Source organism: Hipposideros armiger, unplaced genomic scaffold (assembly GCF_001890085.2).
Source record: "Hipposideros armiger isolate ML-2016 unplaced genomic scaffold, ASM189008v1 scaffold_1022, whole genome shotgun sequence".
NCBI classification, from domain to species: Eukaryota; Metazoa; Chordata; class Mammalia; order Chiroptera; family Hipposideridae; genus Hipposideros; species Hipposideros armiger.
Window position 1 is genome coordinate 531,183 of NW_017732372.1, and position 12,255 is coordinate 543,437.

Consider the following 12,255-nt stretch of genomic DNA (forward strand, 5'->3'; position numbering starts at 1 on the left):
TGCTTAGTACTTACGCTATAGACATTCCATTGTATAGCATCTTTTCTAATAGTTGAAGAACTAAAATTGCCTTAAAATTCTAATTTGGAAATAGATTGTGTGTTTTATAAATTATAATGCTTCAACTATTAACTAAAGGTTAACATGCATGTAAAAGTCTTAAGATAGCCAGTGTCAGGTACACCGTAAACATTTCAATAAATATCATTATCATCTAACTGAAAATAGAGACTAACGTCCCATTTCTACATTTTTTTCTTGGTTATTTTTTTTTCCATTTTCCCTCACCATCCAGGAAAATTCTGATGTTTAATTTCCTGCTAGTCAAGTTGGATTCTGATCTATACAAGAGATTGGCAAACTATCTATAGCCCATGGGCCACATCCAGCTCGTCTCCCGTTTTTGTAAAGAACATTAGTTGAAACATAGCCACAAAATATCTATGTTTGCTTTTGTTGCTTTTGGACTCCACCAACAGAGATGACTAATTATGATACAGACCTTCTGACCATAAAAGTCTAAAATATTTACTATCTGGTTTTTTTCAGAAAAAGTTTCCTGATCTATACAGCTGCAAAATCAAGAACTAAATTGGCTTTTTACATACAAGTCAGAGAAAAGTGATCAGAGTTTACTCTGGAGGAGGGAAGACTTCTGATTAGAGGAGAGCAAGAGCAGAACTTCTGGGGTGCTGGGTATATTTTATTTCTTGAACTGGGTCCTGGACATATCGGAGTGTTCTTCAATTTGTGAAGTTCACTGAGCTATTATTCACTATTCTGCATTTATGCTACACTTTAATAAAAAGTTGAAATATGTATTAATGTTTAATAAATTCTAATCATCAAAGTAAACAAGCTATTGTTTGAGACGTCTAGATTATATACCATTTATCAGGAGGAAAACACGTGAACAATGAAGACAAAAAACCTGAAGCTAATTTACTGAGAATATTTAGAGGAGTTTCCCTCCTTCCCTGCTTAAGAGAAGCAACAGGTATTTTCAGATTCAGTGCTCAAGAATTTGTACAGTAGTTCCACAATAAGGATTTGATTCTACCTGAGGACAGTTCTACCATGAGAAGTAAGTGTAAAGTACTATTATCCTTATTTTAAAGTGAGTAGTAAAGCTAAGGTCCATCACGTATGCAAGTAATTTGCTCTAAGGCATCAATTTGAAAATCTTTGGGCTTCAAATCTATTATTCACAATATGATGAAACTGCCATATCTCCCAAGCCCAGTTAATTATATAAAGAGAATATAAAATATTTCAAAAGTGAAGTACAAAGACATAAAAAGGATATGCCATTTATAGTATATAAAATGGGAATATAAGAAGATTAAATTTTATAGAAATTACTTTGTTTCATTTTCTAAGTGCTAATCTTATCATTGTTTGAGATGTTCCAACTTATTAAGTTTGTGGCATTTACAACTAAAACTCTGGATTTTGTATTAATCAAAAGGAGAAAAATGATTTTTAGTACAAGAAACAGATTTTGGGTTAAACTTGACATCTTCATTAAACCTAATGGAAAATTATCACTTGTACCATCAAAATAAAAATTGATTCAAATTACAGAATCACCAATGGACGCTAAAACTAGTGGACCTAAGTTTGATGAGAAATCAGACACTTACATAGTCTCAGATTATTTCTCCACAAATTACTTATTATAAAAGGAAAAATAGTTAACTTTATTGCAGAGGAACATGGCAGACAGTACCTTAATCAACTGATCCATCACTGATAATGTGACAAACTAATATCATGTGTCTTCTAATATAATACACTGACAAGGACATAACACCACTTATGTAGTATTTTTGTCATAAAATGTACTTTAATCTTAATCATGAGGAAACACAGGAAAAATTCAAAGAGGTTTATTATACATTAAAATAACTGGCCCATACTCTTCAAAAACATCAGTGTCATAATTGGCAAATAAAGGCACAGAAACTGCTCCTAATTAAAGAAGACTAAAGAGACATGACGAGTACATACAATGTATGATCTTGGACTGGATCTTGGATAGGAAAAAACATTTATAAAGATATAATGAGAACTTTGATGACATTTAAATATAGGCTGTATATTAAGAGAACTGCATCAATGTTAAACTTCCTGAATTTAGTCATTGTTTTTTTTGAATATGTAAGATATTATCTTTGTTCTTAGGAACACTCAGTGATATATTTAGGTGTAGAGAGGCAGGATGCCTGCATTTTACTTGTAAGTAATTACTTAAGAATGATCAAGAAAAAAAAATCAATATGTACATAGAGAAAAATGATAAAGCAAATAAGATAAAACGCTAACCACTGGTGAACCTGAGTGAAAGATATGAGCGTGCTCTCTACTATTTTTGCAGCTTTTCTGTAAGTTTCAAAATTATTTCAAAATAAAAGTTGTCAAAAATAATGAGGAAAAAAGATTAAAAATTAAGACCCATTATTTATAAAATAATACAAAGTGACTATTTAAATTACTGGACCAAATGTTCTTAAATTTTGTTCATATCTGCTATGAGAAATTTTTGGTAAGATTAAATAGTATTTTAGGAAAAATAAGAAAACATATTAAACATGATTACCAACTGCTGCACAATTCCAGAGGCCATCCTTTACATTTTATGCTATGCCCCCTGGAATTCTGCAACGGTGTGGGCCTCTTACAACAAAGAAGAAAAGACAGAGAACATGGTTCCCTTCCTTTCAAGCAAATCAATTCTTTTTATAACTATCAATTCTAGGTTCAGAGAGAATATATCTCAGGAAACCTCAAGATCTCAAATGCATCTTAATACTCACATAAGGTGCTAATGAATTTTAAAAGCAATTTGTGTTCATTCTAATTTTAATCAGTATTCTGCCACCAACCCCCAACTCAAATCCCAATATAAAAGCCTACACAAACCAGACACCATCAAAAACACAAAAACCAATCAAACACAAAACCCCACAAGTTCACAGGAAAGCCCCAAAACAAACTCGGTTATTACCTGTTTCTGAGGATATGAAAAGGCTTCTTTTCCTATAGTGCGAAGAATAACATGATGCTGACCTTCCAAAATAAGCTGCTTACTGTCTTCCACTACATAAGCCTAAGATACAAAACACAAAAATGTTGTCTTGTTTGGTACTAACCTCAAAAGTAACCAACGCAATATCTGATGGAAGGTTCAGGTGAATATCCTTGGTTAAGATCCTTAATTTCACCGTAGAATCATTTAAAGAAAAATAATATCTGCATAAGATATACTGTGAAAAATAAGCCTTCTCTGTATTATTTATTTATAGTTCAGGGAACTTCAGGGAGGACTAATGCCTAAACAATCTCATTCTGATCTTCCATGTGTGGATCTTATTTGGTCATGATTTTCTTAAAAAAAAAAAAAAATTTTTTTAAATATTTTTCAAATAATCTGGAAAAACAGCACAGACCAACAACTAGATAATTATTAAGAATTATTGTTAATTTGGTTGAGATAATAATACTGGGGTTATATTAAACAAAAATGTCCTTATCTGCTAGAAGTACATGCAGAACCATTTACAGATAAAATCTTATGTCATTTAAAAAAAAACATGCTACAGCAAAAAATAAAGGTAAAAATAAAAGAAAACAGAGGCGGAAAACGGAATAGATGAAAGATGAATAACAACAAATTAGAGGCTGCTGGAGCTGGTAATGGGTACCTAGAGGTTCATGGTGCTATTTCTCCTTTTTCAGTGTTTGAAAATGCCTATAATACTAGTTTAATAATAATACCTGCTTTCATGAAGCTTATGATGTCTACAGTATTCTCAGTACCAATTAGAAGTAACAGTATCACAGAATAAAGTCATCTAATTTGAATGAATTCTTTCTTTAGGCAAAAATGTCAGTATGGAACTATTAAAAAAAAGTTATACAACGACTTTAATACTAAAACTGGAAAATTTAAGGAGAAATGTAAATTGCAGCTTACATTTTTTCTTCAGCTTAAGAATCAAGTATCTATAAGCAAGACTTGCTAAAATAATTTAATAACACATACCTTCCATAATACAACAATATTCAAATCCACCTCACTGCACTTCTGAATTAATCTCACAGCATCCTCTACTGACTGTTTTTCTGTATGCACTGATGGCTGTGCTGGTGGTTTCTTTAATTCAGAGGATAAACTTCGATAAAAGAAGTCTGCACATGGGCTTGCTGAACTTATTATCTGTTAAAAGAAAATCACTTGTCTGCATAAATGTTTTCCATTAAATATGCCTTTTATATTTCTATAACTTACATATACCCAAAAGTCTTATTCAGTAATTTGTCAATTTGGTTAAATGCAGGGAGACCACACAAAGACTTGAGCACTTAAAATATTTGGTACACATTACCCTGAATCTTAAAACCGTTATCTCAAAATAATTAACCTACACTGCTGTTACATCAGGTTTGACCTTCTACATATCCAGGGAGAATCTATTGGTAGCTCTAAGAAAATGAATATAAAATAAATTGTTGGAAATTTTTTACTATTAAAACAACAGAAGTATTTCTCATTTAAATATTTAGAACACTAGGCAATATCCAATAAAACAGTGCAAATGGAGTTATTGGTATTAATTTGGCTTCTATATTTAAAGGGAAAGAACATGAGAAAAGAATTTTAAGTGGATTCAGAACTACAGGAGTTCCCTTAATAGAATATTGTGTTCATTGTAAAATATCTATACTTACAATTTCCTGCATTATAGGCTATATAATATAGATGCTAAGCTTCAATTAATAATTAAATATTAATAAATATATACATTTTCCCCATGTGAAGGAATAAGCTTTTCCTGATAAACCACTGTCCTCACAGTTTTCTCATTGATCTGTAGTACTTGCTTGGTAAGTTCTAGAGAAAATGTCTTTGTTTCTGCCTTCTTTAATGCTCCTATACAAAATTATATAGCAACAAATATAATAAAAATTATAACCTGAAAATACTTTAAAGGTTATGATGATGTTTCTAGAGATTTTAAATTTAAAAATGAAATGAACTAAATAAACAACCAGAGTCCTGAAAGCTAAATTCAACCATTCAGAAAGCAGTGTCTCCCAATAGCATACTTGTTTTGGAATTATTGGGTTTTTGGTGCTCTGAGCTATTTCTAAATAGCTGCTTCCTCAAACGGTCAAGACAATCACAAAGAGTAAGTTAGATGAAGGCAAATGGTAAGAGAAATACAAAAGTATAAGGATGTTGTAATTATCAAGAAGAAGAACACAAGGACAAAATAATAGCATAACAACGCACAGCTACATGGAATTTAGACCCTTGGCCCAGTATTTTTCAAAGCAGATCCCCAGATCACCTCTTCAGATTATCTGAAACGGTGGTGAAAGATGCATATTCCCAAACTCCACTCAAGAAGTAATGAACCAGAGCTTTAGAGACAGGGAGGCAAAGCTCTCATTTTTACAAAATTCTCTAGGTCAAAAATAGAGTCTGCAGACTGATAACTTCAATATCCCCTAGGAGCTGATAGTAATATCAGGTCTCACCCCAGTTCTACTGACTCAGAATGTGCATTTTAACAAGATCCCCAGGTGACTCATATGCACATTTTTTTTTTTAAATTGGGGAATTGGGGGGATGGGAACAGTGCTGGGGAATTGGGGAAAGGGGAACAGACAAGTTGCTGTCGTTTTGTTCTTCAATCTAGTTGTGGAGGATGTTGCTTCACTGGCCCCAAGTTGGCACCATCATTGCGCTCTTCTCTGGCGAGGCAGATCAGTCGCCGGCTTCTGGACGGCCGCTCACTGCGGCTGCTGGCCGCTCACGCTGGCTGCTGGCCACACACGGTAGCCCATGGCAATCCACTGCCACAGGGATTGCAGCCCACGCCGTCGCCGGCGACTCACGGCAGCCCAGCTCCAGGTTGAGCTGTTGTTCAGCATCTTAGCTGTGGAGGGCAGTGTCACTGGCCCTCATATGTGGGATCCGAACCGGGGCCCTCTGGCATCCCAAGCGAGTTCTTAACCATCGCACCACTCGGCCGGCCCATATGCACATTTTTTGAAAGTTTGTAAACCAGTGCTCTTGATGATTCTTACATATAATGAAGTTAAGAGTATTACTGCCCTAAACAACAATACATTTAAAATCACAAAAGAGCTTGTTATTTGAGTCTCAGAACCATATGCTATACCAAAATCCAGAGGATTATCATCTGTATGTTCCACTGTGACCATTTTCCCTAATAAACAGGTTCCCTCATATAATCCTTTATTTCATGTCCTTATTTCTCAAAAGAAAGCTAATTTTAACTAATTAATTAAAATGGTATAGTCCACATAGCATTTTTGATCTGTTCTGGGGCATGAAGTAAAGTTGCAAAACCCAACAAATTTGACAAGTTCATCCATCAAAGAATTTGGGGATTATGACAGCAATAGTTTTGCCAAAATAGTCAGATATTCAAGAACTGTGACTTTTAAAATCAAATGCTACTGTGCTTATTTGTATACCTGTTCATTTCCAAAGATGATATCCGCAAAGGTGTATTTTTCTAAGGACTGTGTAGCAACTGAAAAACAGGAGAAAACAAACTAATCATATCACTAGCATGAAATATAAAATGACCTTTAAGAAAGAATGAAAGCAAAATGAATTTACCTTCTTTTTCCTTACATTGTATTGCCTTGAAACAAAACTTTCCCTTTTCCCTACTGGCAAGTTTGGCATCTAGGAAGAAAAGAGAAAATTTCAAAGATCTTTCTAAGTCTGGGTGCTGAACACACAATGTGATATACAGATGATGTATTACAGAATTGTACAGCTGAAATCTATGTAACTTTGCTAACAATTGCACCCCAATAAACTTTAAAAAAAAATCTTTCTCAGCTTATGACATGGTAAAAGCATCTCATTATTCAGACTTCCTCAGTCAAAATGAAAAATAATTCATAATCATAAAGAATGTTTAATGAAAAATGTCTTTGCTTTCATCTCAATGAAGTAAATCACACACAGCTCTTAAAAAGGAAAAAATTAAATTGTCTTGAAATACATGTCCATATGTGTATGTATATCTATCTATATGACATCTATAGCTATATATCTATATTAATATCTATCTATCTATCTATCTATCTATCTATCTATATGGCATTACAGATAAACAGAAAGTTTGAAAGATCAGAACTTGGGGGTAGGGAGCCCACAGTTCCACAATTCCACCACTCTATTATTTCTTAATTTCCTTTCAGTATTTCTTTATATGCCAGATTTACACCAATGTTGTTATATGTACACATTTTGCTATGATGCATTTTCCCACCACTGCAGACACTTCTAAAATGCTAATATATTTTACTGACCACAAAACAGTCTCAGTTGAAGCTTAATTTATATTGAAGCCACACTGAATTTTTCTCTAGTAAGCATAATCTTATCATAAACTGCCTAAATAAATGGATTTTCCCATATTTTAAATTAATCCCTTTGTATAAATTCCAAAAATAAGGATAACTGTGAGGCTAAGTAAGGGTTTAAACATTTTTATATCTTTTGAATATATACCATACAATTCTTTTCCAGAAAGAGAATATATCATTTTGCCACCTTCATTCTACTCTTAGATATTTTCGTATTACTGGCAGAATGATAAATTGATAGAAACATGTTGGAAAACAATTTGTCAATATATATCAAAAGTGTGCATATTCTTGTTTGCATGTTTTGCATGTATTCCATTGCATGGAAATACACAGAAGCGTCAGTCAGCACATAGGTACAAGTTATACAAAGAAAATCCAGCCTTCCAATGGCAAAGGAAAGAGTAACTTCCATATTCTAGTTTATATGTTTCTGTACTGTTTGAAATTTTGACAGTGATCATGTATTCAGGCACCAAGTTTACAACTGAATAAGAACAGGAAAAAAAATGCAAACAGAAAGATACAAATAAAAAGATGAAAAAGAATGAACAAAAGTAGATAATATGATTCACAGTCAAGTAAACTAATGAAAGCACAATTTAATGCTTAAAAAAGCTAATCATAAGAAAGGCACAAATAATCATATATTATGGTACTATTCTGAAAAAAAATCAAGCAATGAAAATGTCAGAATTTACTATGAAGAGGAGAAATGGTACAAACCTTTGTTTTCAGAGAGATTTACAGATTTCTGTAACTTCCAGTGTTTACTACTACTTGATACTTGTACTATATGGAATTCCTTAACACCCGCTTCACTCTATCAAAAAGAAATGAAAGAATCATTCAGGATTTAGGAGCAGTAACTTAGAGTATTGTAATGAAAACAATTTAGACAACTGCTACCAAAGTCAATATAAATTAACAAAAAATGAAATTTTTATTTTGAAATAATATATATACTTCAGAAAGTTTAAATTATTTAAATCCCTCTTTAAATGTCTTAAAACAGAGAAGTCAACATTTCATCTAAGAAACATGTTTATAATGCACTCCCAGTGGCAAATTTTAAAATACTACGAGTATGCAGTTATTAGAATCTATCATGAGTTACTACTGGTAGTGTTTAATAGATCAAAAATTATTTGTTGTCAATTTTTAATCAAAACTGTATCATCTTTTTTATTTCTTCAGATCTTTCTGAGATCCTATTCCTATTAAGGCAAAAAAACAAACAACAAAAAACTCACAAAACAGGATACCAATACACAATATACATAAAGTTATTTAAATTGTACATAACTTTTTATTCTCCTGAATGAGACCTAACTTGAAATTATGAAAATTTTCTTACTCTTACAAATACTGATGTTTTTGGAAGATCATCAAAACAAAGTATTAGCACATTAACCCTAAATATCCTAAAGAAGTGATCTTACAGATTTATGAAGCTAAAAGCAAACACATTACAGAATAAGTAACATTTCAAATAAGTATCTAAACAGAAATTAATCTGAAACTAAGATACTATTTTCACTATGAGATCGCATTCCCTTCTTTAAGAATATTTATTTTTATATTTAGAGTATATTTAGAAATGGTAAAATGTTTAAAATGTTTTATAAAAAGGAAATGGTACTGTCAGAAATATATATGTGAAGTGTTATCAAGTTAATACTGAATGTGAAATCCTAACAGAACTTCATAAATTTAATTAATTACATCAAGAGATTTTCAATGGTGATACTAGAATATACTTTGACATCTTTTTTGGGTTGAATTACTGGCATAGGGGGCTATATATCATGCAAATATGTACCCTATTAATGCCACCAGATACTTTTATTTAAAGAGAGACTTAAAATTACAAAGCTAATGAAGAATTAAGATGTTTTCACACTCTATGCTACATGAATATTCCTAAATTCCTAATTTACGTATGCTGCCTTGTGAAGAGAAAAAAATCCATTACTAAAAACCATGGAAACACTTCAAATATAATTAAAAACATAATTAGTTTTGAACCAACTTACAGTATTGACATTTTCCACATCCACAAAGACAAGCATATTGCCTCCTCTGCCCTCCTCATCTTCAAGAGAATTACTTCTGCAGACAGTGGCTCGTACATTCAAAGATCGACTGGTACAAATAACTGCAGTGTGTCTTAATATTCTGTGACTGAAGAAATACAAAACCGTAAATTAAATCTAAAAACCTCTCCCTCTGTTGTGATTCTGTAATTCCAAATAAAGCTTTATTTGGAATTTAAACCCTTATCACTCTCAGGACCATTTATACTTCAAAAAAACAAAGAATTTGTACAATATAGCAAAATTATCTAGTTGGCCTAACTTGAGTTCATTCAATTCTTTCTTCTAACTTTGGAAGGAAACTATTAGTCTCCCTGACTCCAGGGTTTTCCCTGCTCATTAAGCTCATTTTTATAGCACATGAAGATAATCTTCATCTAGTAATGTCCTAATTATGCCTCATTTATGACAGTGGTTCCAAAGAAACCAAACACCTACCAAGTAAACTCCAAACTTTCACCTGGCATTCGAAACCCTCCACAACAGTTGTACATTTCAAGGCTTGTTCCCCCTGTGGTTCCCTGACACGTTTTACACTGTGGCCAAACTAACTCATTCAGTTTCTATTTCCTAACTTGCAAATCTTCATTCATATATACAGCCTCTCCCAGGAAGGCCCACTACTCTCCTGCATATCTCCCTAAATATCCAAATTCTGAAATCTTTCCTTTCCTTGGAAGCTCATTTTATCACTACTACATCCCATAAAGCCTTCCCTGATGGCTTTGGCCAGAGTACTCTCTATCATCATCTTCAGGAGAATTAACTTATTTAGAATATAAAATATAATTATGCTTACAAATATTATATCATTTTGTCTTCACAGTCTTACAAAATATTTTAAATATTCCATTATATACAGTAAATGTAGCACAATCACTCCTAATTTTATAAAAATGACAAATGCATTATCAAATAAAATATTCTGCTCTGTAATATAACAGGCCACAGATCCTCGTGAGTGCCAGTTAAGTTTGATTTCTTCACTGACCCTCATTATAACATCTATTCAGCAAATACATACATTTTTTTTTTTCATACCTTCTTGGGGCAGGGAGGGGTTGGAGGGCAAAAGGGAAAAGGAAAGGTAAAACAAAATAATTTCCTTAAAACAGGATTATTGTAAGCAGGTTGTCTGCATACACAAATGGTACCTGTGAATTTCATTATTATGTGATAACTCTGGCCAGACTACTTAGCTATATCAAAGAATCATGAAGTTTATAGACAGAAAAGCCACAAAAAAACTAATGTAGCTTAATTTTTTCCACTTTCAGCCACTTAGAACTTACAGTTATTAGGGACAACCTCAGATACAAACATCACGCAAAATTGAGAAGGGGGTAATATCTCAATAAACAATGACATGTCCACAAATATCAAAATGTTTATTTGAATTTGTACATATATTAAATATAGAGGTTAAATCAAAAGGCTTTTGTAATACTCACCGTATTTTAGGCTGCCTTTTAACACTTTCATAATAAAACAGAAAGTTAATTTCATGGACACCTTCTTCATCTGGCCCACGCAACCACATTGGTAACTGAACGGAAGCTCCAGGGAGGAGAACAGTGTCAGGAAGGGGAACGGGAATCACCTCTGGCTGACTTCCTGTGCCAATGCCAAAGTCTACAGAAGAAGCTGATGATGTGAGTGCTGTACACACAGAGGTAGAATCTGTCACAACAGTCTTGTAAGCACTACAGTTCTCAGAAGCTGAGGGGCTTAGCGGTGTTAGAACAGCCGTGTTACCACCAAAAGTAAAGAACTCTGGACGTTTAGAAACAACCTTCAATCCAGTAAGAGGACATTTGCTGACATTGACAAATTCTACATATGCTTTTCGGATTTCTCCACAGAGGAGCCCTGTAGGAAAATGTATAAAGAACACCTGCATTGGAGGGAAAAAATATTATTATATTTTCTGTTAAAAATTCCAAACCCCTAATGAATAACACTTTAAGACGCTGTATTCTTTACTAAAGGTTTAAAGTATTTTATTAATTCTCTTTATCTCCTGAGCTGATTCAAAATGTTTACCTTTCATGGTCATTTTGACTTTGGGAAGAGCCAGAAGTCGCACGGTGCCACATACGGTGACTAAGGTGCATGAGGACACACTGTAATGTTTTTATTTGACAAAAATTGCCATACCAGAAGTGATGTGTGACATGGGAGCATTGTCATTACGCAGGATGAAGCCGTTTGCCCATTTCATGTCAATGAGTTATAGGTGCTCCATGATTTACGGCACACTTTAAAACACACCTTCTCTCAACCGTAGCTCACACATGACCGACTACACCAAACAAGGTGAAACTTGCCACACACTGTTACTAAGGTTCGATGCGCCGCTTCCTGTATTGAAGATCCCTGCCTTTCCACTGGATGGCACTCGGCAGCAGCATTCACCGTATGTTTTGATCACAACGGAAAGTCTCCCTGTCACACATCACTTCTGCTATGGCAATTTCTGTCAAATAAAGTGTGTCCTCACTGGAGCTGGCGCCATGCGACTTCTGGCTGTTCCCCAAAGTCAAAATGATTCAGCCCATCGAGGCAGCCACGACAGTGCAACTAAACGCACTCACGAAAGAGGACTTCCAGAACTGCTTCAGAAGTGGCAGGAACAATGGGAAAAGTGTGTTCGTAGCGAGGGGGAGTATTTTGAGAGGGATTAATGGCAATATGTCTTTTACTGAAATAAAATTTTTTTTTATTTAAACATGCACCATAT

General features: G+C 33.6%; 1 protein-coding gene across 1 annotated transcript in view; it reads right to left on the bottom strand.

Annotated features, from left to right (window-relative positions):
- The window catches only part of TRAPPC8 (trafficking protein particle complex subunit 8), a 54,752-nt gene that overhangs the window by 7,263 nt on the left and 35,234 nt on the right, over nucleotides 1–12,255 (bottom strand). Inside the window, exons 12-18 of the mRNA XM_019631631.1 lie at nucleotides 10,967–11,409; nucleotides 9,456–9,603; nucleotides 8,146–8,242; nucleotides 6,659–6,727; nucleotides 6,511–6,569; nucleotides 4,046–4,219; nucleotides 3,008–3,109 (exon numbers count right to left, since the gene is read on the bottom strand). Coding sequence (XP_019487176.1) covers nucleotides 3,008–3,109; nucleotides 4,046–4,219; nucleotides 6,511–6,569; nucleotides 6,659–6,727; nucleotides 8,146–8,242; nucleotides 9,456–9,603; nucleotides 10,967–11,409 — 1,092 coding nt within the window. The remainder of the gene's footprint in view (nucleotides 1–3,007; nucleotides 3,110–4,045; nucleotides 4,220–6,510; nucleotides 6,570–6,658; nucleotides 6,728–8,145; nucleotides 8,243–9,455; nucleotides 9,604–10,966; nucleotides 11,410–12,255) is intronic.